Genomic DNA, 24,016 nt, shown 5'->3' with positions numbered 1-24,016 from the left:
GTTACCGTCCCCACTCTCCCCTAATCAATTGTGTTAATTCTATAGTTGATATGGTAACAGCAACTATGGCATTTTAAACCATGACTATATACCATGGATTTCTACTACTATAAGTTATATTATACTACAATACAACACAGTTTAGGTTTTTTGGTATACTACAGTATTTAATGCAATTTATCAGTTTACTACAATTACTACTGTATGCTGGTACATTATTAACAAGTTGTAAGGATTATAATACAGTACAATACACTTTACTATAGTCTGGTTCAAAATCACAATTTACTGAAAAATTGCTATATTATTTAATCAGTGGCGTTTTAGGATAGTTGGCTTATCATGAGACCAAATAGCAATATTAATAAAATGATGGTTTTTTTTTTGTTTTTTTTTAAAATAAACCATCCCAAACATCACTGTGAGCTTGTTGCTGAGTTGAACTGTGTTTTCTAGAGTTATAAAACATAAACTGAAACTATTAAATCCAAAGGTAATGTTGTTTATTTTTTAATTTCTAATACATTTCGTAAAGACAGTTTCTTAATAAAATTTATGAGATCGGTGCTGTTCAGATCTGTTATCCCATGCTTTATTTTTTTTTTTCCTTTTCATTCAGGCTAAAAAAACTATCCCAAACATCAATGTGAGCTCGTTGCTGAGTCAAACTTTCTAGAGTTGTAAAAAGATAAATCTGAAGATAATAATAGTAATAGCCTAATAATAAAAATGCAAACATGTATTCTGTTTGATTGCCACTGGGGGGACCACTTTCTCTGTTCCTGAAAGGAAGATGAAACAATTATAAAACCTAGTGCGACATAATGAGACAATGGCTTTTCTTATTTACTTTTAAAATGAGATTCCACATTGGAAATTTCAGATTAAACTATTAGAATCCTTATTTCTTAGTCTGAGTTTATAAAGTAGCTAAATTCTTAAAAACGAAGGGAACCAAAAGGTGATTCCATAAGAGATTTTTTTTTTTTGCTTTCCCAGAAAACATTTTTGAGTAAAGTTGTAGGCACACACACACACACACACACACACACACACACACACACACACACACACACACATATGCATATATACAGTAAATATATTATCCCTTCATCTGCCTGCTCTACTAAATGGTTGATCATATTTTGACATGCTTTAAACAATGACTGATTTAAATAATGATTTACACACAGCATTGTTGGTTTACAAAAAATAAATAAATCCTGTTTCACTACACTTGATTTTGGGGTCTGTTCTTCGTAGCTTGCTTAAATGATCTAAGATGATTTGGCAGATCCTGGATCTTTTAATCTTGATAACTGATCTCTGGCTAATTTGGTTCTTCAAACAAGTTCGTGAATCAGATTAAAATGTCCGGATGAACTGATCTGAGGTTGCTGCATGTGTTGGGAGGGACAGATCTATCGATCCTCGAAATCCTGATCAGCAGTGCAACGATTGGCTGACGGCACAGCAGCTAATGACATAATCTGATTGATATTCAATTGTGAGCTAAATTACATAAAATTAGTAGTAAACGGTTTGTTAATTATGATACGCAATAACTTTAATATATACAGTATATAATTTTATTTATTTTATAAATAACTATAACTTTATATATATATAGTTTACAAATATTTACTATTTTCCCAAGTGTATATAACTACTACTGTAGAAAATATCAGAATTCGGTACTTTCTGTATTATCTGTGCTTGAACTGACCCGATGTGTTTATATGAATTGAACCTGCTCCCGACTAGGTTTAAGCTACCAGAACTGTTGCTATGACAAGAACTCTCTGATCAGTTTTGAAGAACGAAACAATCCTGGATTGTGTCAAATCGTCAATAACCAAATCCAGCTAACTGAGTAATCCACATACGAAGAACGGACCCTTGGTTTTATTGTTAAAAACAAACAAACAAGAAAACATGTTAAATGAGAATCTGAAATAATTTATGGCATACATCAAAAAATAAATATGATTTAGTACTCAAAAAAGTTTTATTTTGATTGTTTTAAAATAAATTGGTCTTACATTTCACGTTTTCAGATTTTCATAGTATATGTTAATTCCGGTACTTTTACCATAAACTTGGTAGAGGTTGATATTTTAGAAATTATGGGATGTGTTAAAAAATCCATTGAGTGTGGTTACTAGCAACGAGGAGTTACTAGCTTTTTTTTCTTGGTGGGACAGTTAAAGGGTTATTATACATAGGTTATAATATTTTTAAAAATTACAGTGTGAAGAACAATCAAAATCTAAAAATCCCTTTTCCACAGTAAATAACATTTTGTGAAATGAGGAACTTGCATTATGGATTATAGACCATTTTGGAGATGTAAACAATAGCAATGGTCCTGACGTATTTCCTGTTTTACATTTTAAATTTTCATAGCTTAGAGTCCAAAAAGTTCCACATATTGATAAGTAATGTTACAATAACTGTTATAACATCAAGTTATAATTGAATCAACTCATGTTACAGATATGAAATAATTTGACAACACGCAGGGAATGTTCATGGGCCAATAACATCACCACATTGAAATGGTCTATATGGATTTTAAAGACTTTATGGAGCTATCAGTGGCTCAAGAATGCATTTGTCTTAGTGACAGTTTTGACAATAAATACATCGCTGGTTTGACATCAGTTTACTTACATTTTTTTCTGCTCACCATCCCCAACAACAGTACCAGACTCTGTCTCGTGTGAGACTTATGAACTAAATATGCAATTCATTCCTTAAAGCTAAAACACATGTCCTGACTCATAATCCTGCAAGTCATCTCTTTAATGAAAGTCATCCTGAATCATTTGAAGACATCCTCAATATGCTTTGTCTCCATCAACAGAAAAACGTTTCTCTAAATCGCTTGTTGGATAAAATGTTCACGCTTGGTTCATAAATATATCATAATTTTAAAAAGTTTAGGAATCTTAAAATATTAAAAAATATATTTAATTTATTATGCAATTTTTGCAACTCCAGTAAATGGAAAAACACAATTCAAAGCTGATTCCTCGAATTGAGGTTTTGAATATATTCTAGCAGTGCAAGGCTTGAATACATCATTTACAAAAAGCTTAAACACACTTTAAATATGTCTTTGTTTAACAGCCAATCAGCAATGAACTTTGTGCTTCATACAAAAACACATCTGGTGCACAGTTTCCATGGCATGTAGGAAAGAGCATGAAACTCTTCAAGACAAAATTAATTCAGAACTCATTTGATTCAGGACTTTTTTTCCTCTTTCAGCTACATGGCATGGTTGTTCTAAGTGTAGTTGAGTTTTCTGTCTGCATTTTAGATACATTTCAGTTAAGGTTAAATCAAAAGGGAATGCTGTTCATCTTTTACTTTCTATTACTTGTTTGTAAAGAGGTCTGTGCTGTTCAGATCTAAATGTTATCATGTGCTTTGATATTGCCATTGGCAGCATGTTATCCTTTATTACTCTAGTTTACTGTGTTTATATTATTATTTCCAGGTCATTTTAATGGTCTTTGTAGATACTTTCAGTCGGCTTGCTTTAATAAGGAGGCTTTGTATTTTCGTGGAAGATAACTTTGTTTTGAAGACAGGTTCGATTGATGTTGATGAGTTTAGCTACTCCGTGTTTATTAGTAACTATAAATGCCTCATTGTTGTACTTTCCAAAATTCTACCAGGGATGTCGCTTTGTTTATAAAATCATACTGGCAGTCATTTCTTTTTCTCAGCCGAAACTTTTTTTTCCCCCACAGGAGTCGTATGAATTTGCACACCAATAGATGGCGGTAGATGACCGTATAAAAGCTTTGACTGCCTGCGCAGACCGTCTGAAGTAAGTTGAACTTATTTTTTAATTAGTGCAGTGGCACATGCGTCCTTTTACTTTTAAAGGCCAAAGAAACTGTATTTGTTTTATCTTTTGTTCATCATTGCACGCGTCAAATTCACTGGGTTTTGTAAACGGAGGTGGAAGTGTCAAACATGTTTATTGCGTTGTAGCGAGGAGAAAGTAAAATAAAGTTTATTTTCCCATAATAGTGACGTTTTAACTTGTGTCATACGCTGCAATTTGTCATTTTGTCCAGATGAATTTGGGGAATGCGTTACATCTTATATTTTTAAATACTGAGATTCGTATGAACCAAAAGCTCTACAGCCAAATTAAAATACATTATAGTTAAATATGTAATGCACAAATGTCGCAAATCGAAATTTAAGTAAAGCAATTTTTATTTTCTGTAATGTACTTTTTTGTATTTATTTATTTATTTATTTATTTATTTATTTATTTATTTATTTATTTATTTATTATACCAATTTAAGTTTATTGAATAGGTTACTGCCTCATTTCACAGATTAGAATTCATTTTATTGTTTATTTATTCCTAATGCACTTAAATGTAGGCCTTCCATTTACGCATATAGGTCTAGTATAAAGTCTTTCACATTGGGAGACATTGAATTTGTTTAACAGTTTAAAATATCGGTTTCTGTCTTGGTCTTGGAAACAAAAATAATTTCTCAGTAACAACAACAACAACAACAACAATAATAATAATAATAATAATAATTTTGATGAAGAAAATTATATCACTGAAACAATTAAAACAATAAAAGATATTAAATTGTAAAATACAAGTTAAAATACAACAATAAAACATTTATATTTGTGCGTGTGTGTTTTATCCTTCGTTCCACAACATGACATACATAAATAGTATTGAAACGCCTTCGTTGTAGGGTATGGCTTAATAGACCTACTTTTCCGCTTGTTTAGTTAGACAACCGCTTTTGCAGAAATACGATGAAACGGGATTACGGAAATTTAATTTTGTAAGAAACAATTCATAACAATCGTCTTAACGTTGGAGAGTTTTAATCTTTGATCGTGATCATTTAAACATAAAAATACAATGAAAAGACAACTGCCACAGCATTTCCTATTGCATCTTACGAGATTTGATTTTGTCCTGCAAAAAAGGTATTTAGATAGATAGATAGATAGATAGATAGATAGATAGATAGATAGATAGATAGATAGATAGATAGATAGATTTAAAAACACTGCTTTCCTTTAAAATGTTTATTTCTAACTTTCACATCACATTGCACTGTACAGAGTAAATGGAATACTTGGATGTGCTTAAATTCAACGTCTATTGAAAAGTAAAAACAAGGCATAAAAAGACTTCTATGACTTCATGAGTGTAACCCTTTCTTATGGGTGCGATGAGGTCAACTTATGTCGCTGGCTATGCATTTCCAAAACTTTTGAGTGCTCATTAATTCTTCATTAACGGTCTATATACCTCACGGGTACCCAGTATAAGTGCTTTTCTTTGTGCAACGTTCTCCGCAGCTTACGGACTACATCACGCAAGGTTTGACGTCTTGATGCATACTCTGATGGTGATGATGGTGGTGGTGGTGATGATAATATCCGCCTGCAGACGGGTGGAAGGAGGTGATCCCGTTAAAATTCAACATGAAGTCCTTCCGTTCTCCGACTGGGGAAGAATGTGTCGGATAGCGCGATAAACCAACTGGGAACAGATAAATACACGGTGAGAATAACATACATAATATTTAGCACATACAATTTGAAATTATGCATATTTACTTAGTTGTTAATCCGCGTATTCCGACAGCTTTCAGGTTAAACTTTTCAGTTCTGCATTGGTGCCTTTAGCGTTTAGTTTTCTTTTATCATTTCTTTTCCAATCGTACTTTTAAACCATTAGCATTAACTAAAAGAAAAGAATAATTTTTTTCGATATATTTATGAAGTGCATAAACTGTGTCTTAGGGTTTAATTGGTAATAGTTAATTGGGTTAAATTTGTGTATAGAAATCTTGTAAACTTACAACGATTCTTGGAGCAGCAGTAATAATAGTATTCACAAAGATAGAAACAACAATAATATTTACAACAAATAAAATAATGAAAATAATTATTGTTAGTATAGGCTAATTTATTTAATAAACTTATTTGTTTATCTTGCTACCAATTAAAAAAGCAAACAATGAATCGTGGCCTATACATTGAAAATTTAGCAATTACAAAGAAATATACAACATCCTATATGAATTTAGCTTTTGAATATATTTTTTTCCTTTTGTCGCAGAGATCATTAAGATTTATTCAACATTATTAATTCAAAAACATTTATACAATAATATATTTGATATATTCAACCAAATAATAAATTCGCTGTTATTCTTAAGTCAAAGAACTTAGATTTTCTGACAGTTTTATATTTGTCCTTTATTTAGCTATGTATTTGTAATTTGTTACAGGTAGCCTATTGGCATCGCATTTAATAAAATAGACACTTAAATTTTCAATATAATATTAGAAATAATGTAAAATTGTGGCTTGAATGAATCAAAGAATATGTGTACGAGATTTGCTTAATTATAGCTACCTGACATGTCTGCGTTGTCTCTCGCGCTTTGCTGAATATAACCCTGCTCCAGAGAGTAAGTGAATATGCCGGGATGCTGGCCTGTCGGCTGTGAATTGCTTGTAATGGTATTCGCCTGTTTTAGGTATGAAGAGTTTGAAGAAGCCCACAGTGCTGTGCTCTCTGAATACGGCGAGTGGCCTTCAAGGGCGCCTGCCACTGCAGGGGAAGACGGGACTGGGCTGGTGTTGCTCTCCACGGCATAGTCTCCGTTCCCGGGCATTGGGCAGCTAGACATATAGCCGTGTCTAGAGCTTGGGGACATGTGGCCGTGGTGACCACTGCTTATTGATTCATATCCACTGCCGGACAGGTCCAAGTTATAGCCACTGCTATGGCACGCAAGTGCACCGGTAGGCGATTGATAGTCGAAGCTCTGAGGTAAAATGGCGGAACCGAACCCTAGGCCGTTCATCATTCTGTACATTGGTTTCATAGCCTGACATTTTCTCCTAAATCCTCGGGGTCTTCGCCGAAATGACCCTTCCTCGAACATAAATTCGCTTGTTGGGTCTATGGTCCAGTAGTGTCCTTTACCCGGTCGCCCAAGACCTTTTGGTAGTTTTATAAAGCACTCGTTCAGAGACAAGTTGTGCCGAACAGAGTTCTTCCAGCCCTGATAAGAGCCTCGGAAAAACGGGAAGCGTGTTTGTAAAAACTGGTAAATCTCACTAAGTGTCAGTCTTTTGGTTGGTGCGCTCTGAATTGCCATCACAATGAGAGCAATGTAGGAGTAGGGCGGTTTCTCCGGGCGTCGCAGACCTGAGTTGGTCTTTTTACTCTTTGACACTGCGCTATGCTCCTCCAAGTTACCTGTCGAGTTCATCAGTCCTGGATGCAGCGCGGTGGTCGCTGGACTGGTCCTTGTCGGGGGCGTCGACCCCAGGGGTCCGTGAGAGCTTTCAGTCGTCATCGGTCCAGCTGTGACGTACGAAAACAGCCCGTTGTCTGAAGAAAAAGGTAAAGCAAACCCTAGAGGATCGATCGACAACCAATAACGACTTTTAAGAAAAAACAACTGAGGATAAACGCCTCGCTTCAGCTGAAAACCTGTAATAATACAAGCATCACGCATCCGACATAAATGTGACCGTCTTCTGTACGGCGTGGAGTGGTGTGGCAAATAAAAAGCCTGCTGTTTGTGCGAAAAAATATCCAAGCAACATGCGTATTCGTGGTCGTTATCACCGTTTTCAGTTTCACAGTTTCGTGCTAATCCTGGCGGCTGTAATCCCTTTTTGAGAACGAAATGGAAAGACTGAGTTCGTGCAGCTCCTCAACTAAACAAAACTCGACAGCCAATCACTCAATAACTCTCTCCGGCTTTCTCTCTTCTAATCGCTCCTCCTTTCCCGCCTCACCCACCCCCTTAACCCCACAGACCCCTGCAAACTCAAATTTTTCTTTCTCTCAGAGCCTCATGCGCACTGTCCACCAAAATCAACTAACCCTATATCTATCACTATGCGTCAACAAACATCGCGTCTCTCATCATTACCATCATCCCTCTGGCTTAACCCTACTTTGTTTATAAAATATGATTTGGTCATTTCGCCTAAATAGTCAGTGTTGCGCGCTTTATGAGAATAAACTAGAATTAAATGTACTTTAATAAAGATTGCCTCATAGCTTATCAAATGGGTTTAAGGCTATTACCAATGTTTTCTTTGTGAAAAATCGCTTTTACAGGTCGAATTTTAACAGGATGTATTTCTCTAATGACCTTGGATGGCTGTCAATACGAACAAAAACTCAATGAGCGTGAGAGGCCTTAATAAACCTAGCAGGACTAAAATAAATAAATCATGCCATCAAATGAGGGAGACAGTGATCAGCGAGAGGCGAGTGAGAGAAAGTCAGAGACAAGGGAAAGAGGGGGGAATGACTTTGGCTCGAGTGGAAGCAGGCTGTCTCCGTCAAGAGGTTTGGATACCACACACAGCGCTCCAGTATCAACTTACGGGCCCGGGGCTGCTGCACATCCCTCGAGTCCATCGTTCATTAGCAAAAGAAAAAGCCAATTAGCCATTTGGACGTCGACAGCTTCCGCCAACAAAGAAGGGTCACTGCAGTCTTCATAGACCATCAGTATAAGTATTCATATTTATTAATGCAAACATCTAAATTATATTTCTTGTAGTTGTCATGCATATTAACGTATTTTAAAAACTGAATGTCACAGATTAACGCATCGCACTCGGTGACCTGTCAGATGAATGTGTATAATATGTTTAATTGATCATCAAAACGATTATCTGATAATGAACATTTTTATCCGTATTGTTTGATTCACACTTATTGGGTCTATTTACAGTTAGCTTTTTTATTATGGCACAGGATATGTTTTCTCTCGCGTTCTCTTTCCCCTCCCTTTTTAATCACCCAACTCTTTTAAGTGTTCTTGTAAACAAATCGAATCAACAATCCCCTAGTTTTAGCTTACCATGAGGATGTGGATTAAAAACATGTTCCCGCGCTATTTAAGCAGTATTTTGCCGGGTTTCCTCCGCCCGCTGTGCGCCTGACCCCCGCCGAGTCCCGGATACCCGCGGCTGCTCAAGAGGAAACCGAGCTCTGCGCAAGACTTTGAACACAGGCCATCGTCATGAGTGTTTGTGCGTAAGAACTGATGTACACTCACTGATCTATTTTCATTACAGTCCTAATTGAGCCACTGTAAACAAGATTTATGACTTAGTCATGGTCTAACGCATACGCATCAAAGAGTCCAGTTAACCTTTTATCTGAGACGACTTTGTGTCTATGAGAACATTTTATTTAAGGGCGATCACGTTTCTTCTTATACATGACAAACAGCCACAATACATATTTTATTTTGGCATGAGTAGTTTTTTTTAATGAAACGAAGTTGATTGCACGTTACTGAAGCTCTATTTTTCACTTTTTCAATAATTCACGTTTATTTCTTTATAAAGGTTAGAATGGTTACATAGGTTAGTGATTTTTAAAGGAATGGTTGGCCTATTTATGCATTTAAAACTGATATGATCAAATAGTCCTGACAGCAAAGGTCATTGTAACCTATTAAACTTAAAGTGAATCATATTCGAACTTAATTTAATAAGTTACGCAAGCTGTATAAGCCAGTTTAACATAATATAAGTTCAACGGACTCATAAAGGTTAATTTGATTCTGCTTAAATTTAAGACATCCAGGATTTTTTAGTGTGCTATTTAATCTCTGAAAACTTGAAACCATTACATTTGATTCAAGTAAACTGATTCAAAAATCTTTATAAAAGTAGATGACTTAATTCATTACAGTGCGTTTGGTCTATAACATTATTATTATTATTATTATTATTATTATTATTATTATTATTATTATTATTATCATTAATATTATGTTTATCTTCTATTTTTTTTATTTCGCAGCATTTCTTTATATCATAAATACCTTTACACTCACAAAAAAGGTACAAAGCTGTACCTAAATTACCTTTACTATATACCTATAGGTATTGAAAGTAGCTTTTTCTGAAAGTTTATTTTATGTAATATTGTTTATGTGTTTCGTACTTCCCTGACCATTGTCTGTATAACCAACGCTTAAATTTACACTGTAAAAAAATCCTGGTTGCGTTAAATTTTTAAGCTGAATCAAATTAACCTTAAGAGTTACCTTATGTTAAACTGACTTAAAACAGCTTGCGTAACTTATAAACTTAAGTTAGAACACGACTAACAGTTTAATAAGTTACAATGAACTAATAAACACATGCTGCCATGACTAATTGATCATATCATTTTTACAGTGTAAGCACACGGATGCAAAAGTAAAGCTTGTGATAGATTTTAATTCTCAGTTAACGGTTTCTTCATACATAAACAGGTGTGTCATTCCGCGAGTTCACCTGCAGGTTGCAGCATCGTACTTAAATGGCAAGCATTTTTAAAGGTAAGCATTAGTGTGAGTCTTCCGCAGTGCCTTGTTTGTGCATTATACGTGCCATGATATCTATATATAACACTTAGTTTTCCTTTAAACAATAACTATTACATACAACCAACATCGAGCGTTATCATTTCTCTAATTTCATTTTTAACCTCACTCATTGTAGGTTTTGTTTTGCGGTATATAACCTACAAAACAACTTTCACATTATTCGTTAATTATTTCATTAATTCACTGGTTCATGCATCCGTTGAGGAGGACTTTAAATTGTTGTAGCTGTACCCGAAGAAAGTCAGGTCCCAGAAGATTTGGTCTGCCCTGTGAATTATAGGCTCTTTATGCTGACCTGAAAATTACAGGAGTGTCAACACAAGATGACGTGTCAGATGACTAAATTTCAAGAGGAAACGATGGCCCTGTTTCAGTACCGCGGACAGCGCAAAATATTTTAAGAGTTTAGACGAGCAAAATAAAATAAACACCTAAAAAACAAATATATAGACAAACAACTAAATGTATAACCATCATACATGAAAAATATAAAATGATTTTTGCTTAATTCCACTTAATTAAATGATATATATATAGTTTTTATGTGTCTGGTAATCTTGTCTTCTGGCGTTTTAGCGAAAATGTGTTGTGTGTTCAAATTTAGTCTTTTTTAGTCAATTTACAAATTTACAGTTTACAAACTAACTTACCATAATTTTTACATTATATTGATCAAGCGCCAGCAAAAAAAGGAAAAACGCACTATGTAAAAAATGTGTGATTTTTTTTTTTTTTTGATCGAGCAGATTTCCATTCCGAGAGCCTAATTTAAACTCAAAATAAAAAGATGTGTTGTTCAACCCGTTGACATAAGATTTGTGTTCGACCCGTTGACTTTGATGGCATGCTTATTTTGCATTTGCTGGCGCATTCAATCCAATTCGACTGATGCATTTACAACTGCTATTATGATATCAGGTGATTATCTTCGGTTTATAACTGAATCAGAATATTTTCGGGTTCAGTTACAGGCAAAGGAATATCATATTTTATATTTTATAGAAATTGTACTTTTATATATCTAGAGAAAACAGAATTTCTGTGATTCTATGAGATTTTTTTTTCTTTTTTTTTCTTTTTTTTTTTTTGCTGTTGCTGTTCCCAACAAATACAGTCTCCAATAATTTTCTGTGACAGTATGCAACTTTTATTTTGGGAGCGCTTGCGTGACTGCTGTGAATGGTGACTCATGCTTGTAGGCGTTTGTTGAATGTTCTGCAATCCTCTAAAGAGGATTTTACTGAAGATTTCTGTTTAAGAAATTTGTATGGTAGCCTAGTTTTATTCGTATTAATTCCTAACCCTTTAAGTCCACCGTCACCTCTGCCAGATAATATTATTTTCTTCCCCTTCCTAGATGTTATCTGTGTTTTAACACAAATATAAGAAACCGTTTAGAAAAAATGGGGAACAAATAGTTTTAAAATAAAATATATTTATTTAGGCAAACGGTTCCATTTAAGAGCTTTTATAACCCGTGGAACCTTTTTATTCAACACAAGGGCTTTACAGTGACTTCATTCTCAAATAAATTATTATTTTAAGAGCTCTTTAAAGAATGGTTCTTTCTGGAACCCAGAATGGTTCATGTGGCATTAAAGACTCTTTTTGTAGTCTTTATAGAGACCTAAAATAAAATTGTTTTAATAATAACTGTTTTCCAATTATTTATAATTATTAGGATATATTTAGTGTGATTTGATACGGATTATTAATTGAAATCATTTGAGCGCTATACGGTTGCTATGGTTATGGTTTGCTGTTTTATAAGTTAGGTTATGATGCATTTTTGTTACTTTTTTTCTAATTAATACTTAGAAACTTCTTAAAATCAAAAATTCTCAGTGTGGGTGCTTATATTGTTTGTTATGCACACGTATGACAGATTTCGGCAAGTGCTTAAAATCATTGTAGGTAAAAGAGTTTGTCATAAAAACGCTAGCTAGCAAGAATAATAAAACAATATGCTTTGATTCTCTGTCATATTTTCTTTTATTGACAAAAGTACTGCTTATGTGTTCCACCTGCTTGAGCACAGCTCTAAACAAACCATAACATTTACACAAACATAAAACACGGTACAGGTACAACCCAACACAGTTTTACAAAGAAGCAGACTACGTTTTAAATACACATTCTGTTCATAATTATTGACATGGTTGTGCCATCGTTTACAAGAAATGAAAGTGGAATTAGTAAACACTGTGCAGTGGCGCGTCATAGATTATTTAAGACATCTAAACAGGGCATGCAGCACTGCAGTAAGCATGTGTTCTTTGTGCATGCGCTTAAATCACAAAACCACAAACATACAAACTGTTTCACACTATTTAACAGAGCAAAGTGCACATAAAGGGTGTGTCAAACACCAAAGAAGTAGCGTTTATGTGTGTGAATGTTTCTTGTTTACACTTTCATTTCATGACAGCAAAGAGTCTATTCTGAAGGGGTGAAATCCAGCCTCTTGTAGAGTAGTGTGGGAGTGTGCCAAACCCGGAAGGGAACTCTGTATGTCCGCCATTCGACTGATGTTAGAAATGTCCGCGGTATTACACCTGTAGATTGGAAAGACATTCGACACCTCAGAACTGACCTGGAATCTGCTCTGTGGCGGATAGCCCATGGCAACTGGCAGAAAGTGAGGAGCAGCTGACAGCATTAGTCTGGTGGTACCAAAACAAGTGTCATCTGTGCTCTGCTCCCTCCGCATGAACGGTTTGCTGAGGATGCTGTCTATGGCGAAGGAGCTGGAAAACTTAGAGACGCTTTCGTCGCGCGCTGGAAGCCTGCTGTCATCCGCGGGCACGCGCTCTGGGGATTCCGCGCTGCCCAGGATCTTCTTACTGATGCGCTTCCTCCTCCGGCGGAAAACGCCGTCTGCAAAAGTGTACTCGCTGTGTGGGTTCAACATCCAATAATTGTCTTTGCCCCACGGACGCGAGGGATCTCGCAAAACTTTTAAAAAGCAGTCGTTTAATGACAAGTTATGCCGTACAGAGTTTCGCCACCCCGTGTAGCTGCCCCGAAAAAACGGGAATTTTTTCATTAAGTATTCGTTTATTTCAGCAAGTGTAAGACGACCGGTGTTGGAATCGCGTATGGCCATTGCAATAAGTGCAATGTAAGAGTAAGGTGGTTTGGGTCTACGCGTATATGGTTTCGCCTTCCCGTCCGGAACAGGGGCACCGGGTCCTGGACTGTTGGCTGAGCAGTCTCCATCCGAGCCCAATTCCTCCTCCGTGGACAGCGGTGAAGCCACGTTCACATCCATGTCACTGCACAGGTCCAGCGGCTTGTCCACAAGGCGACTCGCAGAGAAAACCTCCAACTTCATTGTCAGGTCAGATGAGTTGCTTATAATGAAGACGTCTGCTGTTTGTTTTGAGCAAAGCTGCTCAGTCTTAGTCAGGGTTTTGAAAGCGATGAGAGTTATCACTTCCTATCGGTTAAGAAGTCCTCATGGGAGAACGGAGTACACCGGCGGGTGTTAATATAGTAATCGCTCCTAAAGGACAGCCCACGGGGGCGGGCTTACACTCCAGACCTATCAATCAGAAGCGCATTCACGCGAGTTAAGGATTTTGAGACACTCACCTGCCCCCGTGTGAGGTTTGGAGTGGAAAGGGACATTTTTTATATGAAACATCTTTGATTGAGGACATTTAAGTTGTTATAAAGCCCAGCAGTCGACTGTGTGAGGGTTATGAGGGTATGTTATAATTGCATCAAATATAGAAGTCACAAAAACAGTTGTATTTGATATATTCTTGCAAATTTTCTGAAACGAAACCATCATAAATTATAAATGACTTGTGATGATGCATTTGTTGTGCATTCTATTTAATGTTTACATTTTCTAAAAGTTATAATAGAAGATTCTAATAAACTACCTAAAATCAGCTGTAATGTACGAGCCAGCCCAGAACATGCACATGGCTTATTGTAAGGGTATAATTGTGTAAATGTTTAGTATTTTTAGTTCACGGTAAACAAAGTAAAAACAAGTGCTAGTTGTTGATAAGCATTTTTTTATTTATCGTGGCCCTCATCAGAGAATAGCATTCTTTAATGATAAGCAGTTATTGCTAGGCTTGATCCAACGTTAGTTTCCCCATTCTTCTTATTCATTCTATACAGACATAAATAGGCCCTACTAGACAAAAGGAACATACCTGCTAATTCATTTGAACTGTGAAATTGGCAAGTTGACCCCGCCACGGTATGTGGAATGTCACACCTGATTCTGACGCACCCAATACCTGACATCAACGTGTTACTCACGATCACTCTTTGTAAACTGAGTTTACATGTTTAATGAAACAATTTGCTCATGGCAGTTGCTGACTTTTAAAAAGAATGGGGAAGTTTACTGCACTTATGATGAGCTTGGAAGAGAGCCACATACTGTATACCTAAAACGTTACGAGATCACACACAGGTCAGAGTGTATGAAAAAAAAATCAATGCAACAAACACCTGTCTAAAAAAATCCTTCTTATTCTTTCTCCAGAGGTGAAGGCACAGTGAAAGGTCATGGAGTTTCATAAGTTCCTAACATGCCCTAAGGTGAGTGATAATCATTTAACTGTCTTTTGAACCACACCTACATAAAGCCTTTGGGATATTTTTTCTTTGAGTGAATCCAAAACATTCTCTTGTGCTCCGATGGTGTGTGTAATTTTCTGGGTTCATGGGGCAGGCAAGCAAGCCTGTGCGACTTGTGGTGTGTGTGTCTATAAACACACGCACACAAATACACATACATACACAAATGATTATATAGTCGTCCATGGAGACAGTCTAATCATGTTACTGTTGGGTTGTAGGTAACCATAACTTAAATTTCCATGGAAAAAAGGATTTTTGTAGCACACGGGGGTCTAGAAAAACATTTAACCCTATTGATCTTAATTGAAAACACAACTCACTGAAGTTTAAAATATACAGTCACAGAAGTTTGAAAGAATGTAACTTAAGTATATTAAGAATTTGTATTTTTCTGGGTGTCCATTTAACTCTCTTGTTTGATTCCTGGGTACAGTTTTCATGTTGCCTGCTATAAATAATTACTTAATTAATTTATTTATTTATTTATTACTTACTTAACCAGATTCACTAAAAATTCACAAAAAATGCCACTACAACATTATACTTCTCAAACATTTTAACAACAGCAACAAAAAAACATACAAATATGTTTAAAATTTATTATTCCACTCTTTGATACTGATTGTTTTAGAAGAATCGTAAATAAACATAGAGGAAATATTATTTAATAGTATTTAATAGTATTCTGTTTGAGGTATGCTTACCATGCTATGCTGTTTAATGATCTTTTTTATGTGCATATATTTAGATTCTTTTTTTTCCCAAACTGATCGACAGCATAGAATAAGGATTCAAGCAAACATTGTTTCTGTCATCATTGATTCTCCACCTCTTCTAAACTCATGTTTTTTTTTTAATTGATGAAAATAATAATATAAATAAATACAATTTTAAAATGGAGAACATTGAAAATCAAACATTTGACCACCATAATCTTCAGTGGACTTCTGTGGAAGTACTGTCTTAATAAAGGTTCTTCATTGAAGACTCCACGAAGAAAGTTTTAATATGTATATAACCCTTTTATTTTACAAAATGTTTTATAATAGTTTCAATAGGGTATTTAGATGAAGTTGATGCAGAAAATATATGCAAAAAAATATTTAAAAAACATTTACCTCATTGGTCAACCAAAAATCATATGGCATTTCTACAAAAATCCCTTTTGGAATCTTTAATTTTAAACATTTGGTACTACACTTAAAACTGCTGGATTAGCACAGAGTTCAGAAAATTATGGACAAACCCAGTGGCAGGTTTATATTTAAAAAAAAATTGAACCCATCTATTTTGTTTGTCTATATATTCCTTATTTTTAATTGAAATAACCACATTTTAAGGGTGCAGTTTTGTGTTTTGGAGCAACTTAAGGATTGTTTTGAAGTGAACTATGCCTTAAAGGTGTGTGCGGAATCAAATTTAGTTATGCTGGGTTTGTAGTTAGGTAGCTTGTACACACATCAGCATAAATTACCCATCTTCACAATATAACTTGTGTGCGTACTGCTAAAATCATTCATGCATCTCAAAAATTACAGAGCTCCATTGTCATATGTAACCATACTTTGTAAAATCAAGCATTTTAAAACTGAAAAAAAAAGAGTTCTTGGTAAATTCACTCACACAAACCACACATGAAACCCAGATCAACTTCCTTTATAAACAACAAAGCTCTTTACTTTGATGAAGCGTCTTGAAATAAATTGTGTCCTGATGTATGATGCTGGCCACATTTCTGCTCAGAGACCAAACGTCTTTGAATATCCCTGGATATATTCAAAAACCTTGACTGCTTCCCCAGTCATAAACTCAAATAAATATGAATTTAGCAGTTTGGCAATGTGCGCGGCTTTAAACCGCTGCAGTCAGATAGAATTTCGGCCCTGTGCTTACTCATTTCCCTCACTATTCCAAGACCAAATGATTTCCAGCAGCCTGAACACTTGAGCAGGCCAAAAGCTGACATTTAAAGGGCATGTCAAGCAGTCTTTCTCCTCTTTATAAGTGTAATCGAATGCTAATAGAAAGAGGCAGAATTAAACGGTTGGCTGTTTGATTTTTGTCCAGCAAGAGTCTCCGGAGCTGTTTATTTGTGACGGCTAAAATGATCATTTTGCTCATACCTGTTGTGTTAAGCCATCTGATAACTTCAGGCCCTCTGTCTGTAATGCTGTGTGTGTGTGTGTGTGTGTGTGTGTGTGTGTGTGTGTGTGTGTGTGTGTGTGTGTGTGTTTGTGTCTATGTGTTTGTATGCGCGCAGGTGTGCGTGTGGTTTATCTTTTTTTTTCCTTCTCAAAAAATGCAGGTGTCATGATCTTTTTCTCAACACAAAAAGTTCAAAGTCATCTATTTATCTTCTGTCTAGCGTTTAGATAGGATCCAGCACTTGATCAACACCATGCTTATCTTTTTAGCTTTAAATACTGACGAAGCCATCAAGCATTTCAAGAATTTGTTTGGTTGTCTGGGTTTTATTTAGGAAATGAAAGGTTTTGATGTTTAAATATGGACTATATATAATGTAGAAATGGATAGATTTCTTTAATTTAATGGTATTTACTGGTTTAACCATTTAAGTTAAATGTAGACTAGCAAGTCACAAGATAAATATCCATCCATGTTCACATACATTATGCTTTAGTATCACTGGGTCACTATTGTGTGTGTGTGTGTGTGTGTGTGTACGTGTTTTTGTGACATATCAGGACACAAATCTGTATAATGACATGGGTATGACACAGGTATTACAAAAAGGAGGTGAAATATGAGGACATTGGTGACGTCCTCATTTCTCAAAATGCGTATAAATCCTACAGAATGAGTTTAATCAGAGAGTAAAGCTGCACACTGTCTACTGTGATAGTTGGGTTTAGGGGTAGGGTGGGGTGAGGGCAATACAATATACGGTTTGGGCAGTATAAAATGAATGGAAACCTATGTAATTTCCCCACTTTTCACAAAAACAAACGTGTGTGTGTGTGTGTGTGTGTGTGTGTGTGTGTATATATATATATATATATATATATACAATATTTTAAAAATAAATATTGTTTTGTTTCAGTTTATATTTTAGCTTTATGTAATTTTAGTTAATAGTTCTTTTAAGTTGATGTTTATTTTAGTAAGCAAAAAATATTTTAGTTTATGGTTTTAGTTTTATTCTATAATATCTCAGTTTGTGACGTAAACATAATTCTAAAAAAACCTATTTAATTAATATAAGATTTGTTTGTTTTTTATAAGACCATACTGAACTCCCAGATTTTTCTTTGTATGTCTAGCTTTATATATTTTTACATTAGCCTCTACTTTAGTTTTCTATTTAGTTATTTTAGTTTTTAGGTTAACTAAATTAAACTTTTTTTTTTTTTTTTTTTTTTACGATTTGAACTTTTTATTAATTTTTTCTTTTTCAAATAATGCAGATGAATATCAAATACAGAGCATTAGCATAAAAGCAGAACAATACAACATAAATAAATACAATAAATAAATAACACCATATCAGTTACAAAAGTAAACCAAACCAAAAAGCACACAAGTAAAAAAAAGAAAAAAGAAAACGAAAAAAACAAAGAAGGGTGGGGGGTTGCTAATATCTTAACCTTAATTATTATTTTGTCTTGTTACATGTTTACTTACATTGTGGGTTGCAGAAATTTACAAATTTTCCCCATTTATCAAAATAAATTCAATTCTTCCATGTAAACCTTAGGAGAGTTTTTCATAGGCTGCAACTTGTCCTAACTCGAGATCCACTCGAAGATCGGAGGTCTACTGGAGGATTTCCAGTTTTTAACAATCAGCCGTCTGCCTAGCATAATACAGCTCTGTATCCACTGCGATTCAGTTTTATTCATGTGGTTTAAGGGACATGGGTCACCAAGTAAATATAAGCTTGGGCAAAAGTCATACTGGGTCTGCAGTATCTTTACAAGGTATTCATGCATCTCTCTCCAAAAAAGTTGGACTTGTGGGCATTGCCATAATATATGAAAAAGGTCACCTGTTTCTTCTTGGCATCACCAGCATTCTGGATTGTTTTTGAAACCTGCTTTGAACAGTCTCTTAGGAGTCCAGTAAAATCTATGTAAAATTTTAAACTGTATAAGACGTGTTCTAACATCTTTAACATCTTTAGACATTCATTTTAAATTCCCAGCATTTTTCTCCAGTTCTCATCTTCAATTGTGCGTCCCAAATCTTTTTCCCATATTATCTTGACTGCAAAACTAAAATTTTGACTTGATTAACTAATGAGTAGTACATTAAACTTTTTTTTAATAATTAACATGTAGCTACTTTTATTTGTTAACAGAATTGATTAGTTTGTAAGAATGTGGTTTTAACTACATCGGTTCAAACTGGAGTTTTGCCGATTGACTAAAAAGGTATCAGTATGATGGTAAAAAGCTGTACATTTCTAGTCAAACCATCCTTCTACAATCTTATACCAAAAACAGAACGTTGCTATTATGAGATTGGATTGCAATATGGAGCAATTAAGTGTTGAGGTTAAATTAAAAGTAGTTTAAAAATACTTGAAAAATATTTTGCCATAGTTACAACTGAATTAGGTGCAAATTAACTGTATATAATGATAAAACATGAAACGATAAAAAACATGTGATATTATTTGTAGCCAGCTTAAATGTAAAATAAAGTTCCCTGAAAGAAAGGAAGAGACGCGAGGGAGAGAGAGAGTAGACCCTGAAGAGAGCTTGATAGCAGTAGAGTCAGAGAAGATAGACTTCAGAGCAGGAGAGGAGGCCAAAGCCAAGTTTACCATATATTTTGTATCTTTCTTGACCATGTGACCCAAATACTGTGACATACAAAGCGACCAATCCCAAATGACCACATCGTAAGCTCCAAAGTCCACTCACATATTAACTAGACCAGGGGTGGGCAAACTTGGTCCTGGAGGGCCAGTGTCCTGCACAGTTTAACTCCAACTCCAATCAAACACACCTGCTTATAGATTTCTAGTGATCTTGAAGACACTGATTGGCATGTTCAGGTGTTTTTGTTTAGAGTTGGAGCTAAACTATGCAGGACACTGGCCCTCCAGGACCAAGTTTGCCCACCCCTGAACTAGACCCTATTATCAGTTTCTGCCTTTGCAATGTGTATAAACCTTATTGGTGAAAAAGAGATATTTTGCAATATGAACAAATGCATATAATAATTTGCACTCTTACCGTTTTATGGATGTAGTAATAGTTAATGACCTTAGAATTTTCCCATTAGAATTTCCCAAAATAATATATATTGAATTTTAAGATGGACCATTAATATATTATATATACATATATTACGACTGCCTCACCAAATGATTTTGATTACCTCTCAGAATCCATACGTTAATTCTTTTAATTTATAGTAGGCTATTTATTAAGTATCTGTACTGTATACGACATGGGCCTGCTGGTTACTTTCTGCTGTGGTTTACAAGTGTCGAATTGTAAAAGTAGACTTTTCTAAAAAATAATTAAATGAAAAATATCCTACTTAATAATAATAATAAGAAGAAGAATCATCTTCATGAATATTATTAATATCATTAAAGTGTACATTTTTCATTTCTAGTACATACTAAATATTAAATCTCATTTCTTAATAAATCACCTCATTATTTCTTTATTTATATAATTTACATATTCTCAATAATATTTGTAAAGCAAACATAGGTCCTAAATGCCATTTACATATATTTCAGTTAATATGAAAAGCGAGTGCATGTTTTTACCAAATCTATTATTGGATTTTATTTTAAATGCGTGTTTGTGTAAAACAATATAATTTGCACAAAGAAATGATTAGAGCATCATTATGGGCGTTTTACGTTATAACTTACATGGTTCAAGCGATGGATCTGCGACAGAGAAACTATGCATTTTGGGAAACACTCGTCACTACATCGTTCTTTTCCCAAACGATGCATCATACTATTATAGTTGAGCCTCGAGTTACGTCAATGTTTGGGAAACGTACCCCAGGTTAGCATTTGATCGATTAGCATCGACTTACAGCACACGTAAAGCATATATTGCCAATGTTAAATGTCCCAAAGTTGACAGAGATCATGTCAGGGAAATGATTTTAACTCCTGGATCATCACTTCTACGATTTAGATTATTATCCCAGATCTCTAACCACCACCAGATGCTATGATTACTGCTCCATTCTAGCTTTGGCACATAAAAAGACGGTGAGATGTTAGCGCACCGCTGAGCAAACAGCCGAGAGAAATGATACAGCAGCCGAATCACCACTCTCATTATAACCGAGGCTCTGGCTCATACAGCAGTGTGTGTAAAAACTATTTCATATTTGATTACATCCCAAAGACATCCGTTTGCGGAGCTGTTATGAGAGAACTCGCACCTGTTTCATGCCTTGTTTGGTTCATGCTATCTGCTGCACCCAGCATTTCCCTCTCTTTTTCTCTTAATGAATTCCTTAAATTTTCTCCTTCCTCCCACTTGGGTTTTGTTTTTGTTATCTTTGTTCCAAGTGTGTAATTTGATACAATGAGCACTTGTGTGTTTGTTGTTGAGCGGATTTGTGTTTGCATCTGCAAGCGTGAGAGGCGTTTTATCACTATGAAGTGTGAAACCTAATTCTGTTTTGGAGTGTGTTTCTAACTCTTTGCGTGACAGCAAGTGTGTAATATTTTGTGTGTGTGTGTGTGTGTGTGTGTGTGTTTGACATGACAGAGCTGCAAGTTTTGCAGGTGCACTGTTTCATGTTAGAAGCTAGTCTCAGTGTGGTTTTGAGTCTGGCAATACAACACAGACAGTTTATTTCCGTTTAGTCAACAAGTGAGAAACTGGACTATTTACCTGTTGGCGTAAGAGACGTTTGTTAGAGCTTAAATAAGCTTGAGAGTCCATATATGGGATTGAGTTTGTGAATATTTTGTTCAGTTTTGGTGTATTGAACCTTTATTTAGGTGGTGGCTAATAATTGTTATGAAAAGTGCTAAATAACTTGAAGTGAATTGAATATTTAGTGTAGTCATGTGTAAACACTGCAGCATTGTCTTTCAAATGCATGAATGAATGTTTCTGGAATTTCCACACAAGAGAAAAATGCATAGTCATCTGAGTCAGGTTACTCCTCACTAAGCTGTAAGAATGAAGGGATTTAGCCTAAAATAATTTCTATGCGTATAATGTTATAATTATATATATATATATATATATATATATATATATATATATATATATATATATATATATATATATATATATATATATATAATATATAAATATTATTAATCCGGGGTCGCCGGATTTATATATATATATATATATATATATAAATATGATGTTATTTAGGGCCGACAGTGGTGGCTCAGTGGTTAGCACTGTCGCCTCACAGTAAGAAGGTCGCTGGTTTGAGCCTCAGCTGGAGCTTCTGTGTGGAGTTTGCATGTTTTCTCCGTGTTCACATGGGTTTTCTCCAGGTGCTCCAGTTTTCCCGGCAGTCCAAAGACATACAGTACAGGTGAATTGAATAAACTAAATTGGCCGTAGTATGTGTGAATAAGTGAGTATGGATTTTTTCCAGTACTGGATTGCTGCTGTAAGGGCATCCGCTGTGTAAAATATATGCTGAATAACTCGGTGGTTCATTCCGTTGTGGCAACCTCTGATGAATGAAGGGACTAAGCGGTTTGGTAATCATAAGATACATTGCATGTACATGCCAACTAATTCTTGTTAGATTATAAGTATTGTTAGGTTGCTGTTGTGGTTGGGGTTAGGGTCAGTGTAAGTTGACATGTACCTGCTAAGTTTCTTATAGTCAGTTAAATGTCTGTAAAAGGAGCAGTATCAACAGATATTAAGCAGACAGTCTACTAATACTCAAGTGGACCATCAAAATAATGTGTTACTGACTAAGCTAAAGGAAAATGAATGAATGAATAATGTATAATGAGATGTTTCATTTTGGTCCAAATCAATAGAAAGCATATGAAATGCTAAAAAATAAAGTGCTTTTGTGAAAAACAATATGTCAAAATATGGGTTAAATAATGTATTTCATTGTCATACAGCATAACAGATATATTTATGTAAAAATGAAACATTTATGCTGACCTGTAATTATTATATTGTCTAAAAATAATACATGATCATGCTTAACTAGATTGTTTAAAATGATTAGAATCTTCATATACATATTTTCTGTTTAATTTTACAATATAATACTTTAGCAATTTCTTTGTGTTTTTTCATGTCTGTAATTTGTAGTTATATGAATTTTCATGGGATCTTAATGAAATTTCTTAAACTTAATGAAAGTTAAGTTTTTAAAGAAAACATTTATGCAATTATTTCAGTTGTTGTCAATGTTAAACAGATTTAGTTAACAATTACAACCTGTTATTGAATTCTTTTGACAGTGTTTGTAATTACCTAAAATCCGTTATCATGCAAACATTCTATGTATAATCACACCATTTCACATTATGTTATTATGTTATTGTTGAGGACAGAGTCAAAATACAATAACCCAATGCAAATGTGTGTTTTGAGACACAGGGTGGGATTTGTCTGTTGTGTAAAATGGGCTTGTGTTCATGTGGGTGTGTGTTCATGTAAGAGGAATCTGAAACACGTAAACTCTGTGATTCTCTGTGTCTGCTAAGAGTAGCCATGTGTTTAACAACAAAAACGTCTGCCCTCATTGTCTGTTCACTGTTCGTGTGTGTGTGTTTGTGTGTGTGTGTGTGTGTGTGTCCTTTCTCTGCACCTTTTAAATCTCTCAGACACTCACTGAGGGCTTTCACCTGAGGTGATGTTAACTTGCCAAACCAGTAAAAGATAAATAAACAAACATACAGAGGTAGGCAAGCGCTGTTATTAAAGAGAGGTTAAGCAGAGGTGATGTATGTGTGTGTGAGAGTCAAGCTGAAATCTGTTCATGTCACTGTGATGATTAAAGTCAAAGTGTTGCG

General features: G+C 35.0%; 2 protein-coding genes and 1 long non-coding RNA gene across 14 annotated transcripts in view; 1 reads left to right on the top strand and 2 right to left on the bottom strand.

Moving 5' to 3' along the window:
• LOC137488655 (uncharacterized) overlaps nt 1-24,016 on the top strand; it is an 80,463-nt gene that overhangs the window by 10,748 nt on the left and 45,699 nt on the right. For 8 of the 12 annotated variants that reach the window (XR_012395731.1, XR_012395736.1, XR_012395729.1 and 5 more), the window contains 3 exons: nt 3,762-3,841; nt 5,369-5,573; nt 14,951-15,006. This is a non-coding gene — a long non-coding RNA (uncharacterized lncRNA). Of the gene's footprint in view, nt 1-3,761; nt 3,842-5,368; nt 5,574-10,326; nt 10,393-14,950; nt 15,007-24,016 lie in introns of all 12 variants that reach the window. The other 4 variants (XR_012395734.1, XR_012395735.1, XR_012395737.1 and 1 more) reach the window with 1 other exon arrangement.
• On the bottom strand, nt 4,869-7,773 carry foxf2b (forkhead box F2b). The gene is made up of 2 exons (XM_003200706.7): nt 6,435-7,773; nt 4,869-5,552 (listed from the first exon to the last, which is right to left on the bottom strand). The coding sequence occupies exons 1-2, from the start codon at nt 7,546-7,548 to the stop codon at nt 5,377-5,379; spliced, it is 1,290 nt and encodes a 429-aa protein (XP_003200754.1). The 5' UTR covers nt 7,549-7,773; the 3' UTR covers nt 4,869-5,376.
• Nucleotides 12,409-13,895, bottom strand: foxq1b (forkhead box Q1b). The gene has a single exon (NM_212907.2). The coding sequence runs from the start codon at nt 13,772-13,774 to the stop codon at nt 12,860-12,862; it is 915 nt and encodes a 304-aa protein (NP_998072.2). The 5' UTR covers nt 13,775-13,895; the 3' UTR covers nt 12,409-12,859.

Source organism: Danio rerio, chromosome 20, assembly GCF_049306965.1.
Source record: "Danio rerio strain Tuebingen ecotype United States chromosome 20, GRCz12tu, whole genome shotgun sequence".
NCBI classification, from domain to species: Eukaryota; Metazoa; Chordata; class Actinopteri; order Cypriniformes; family Danionidae; genus Danio; species Danio rerio.
The sequence above is the reverse complement of the archived record's forward strand: the minus strand, read 5'-3'. Positions and strand labels throughout refer to the sequence as shown.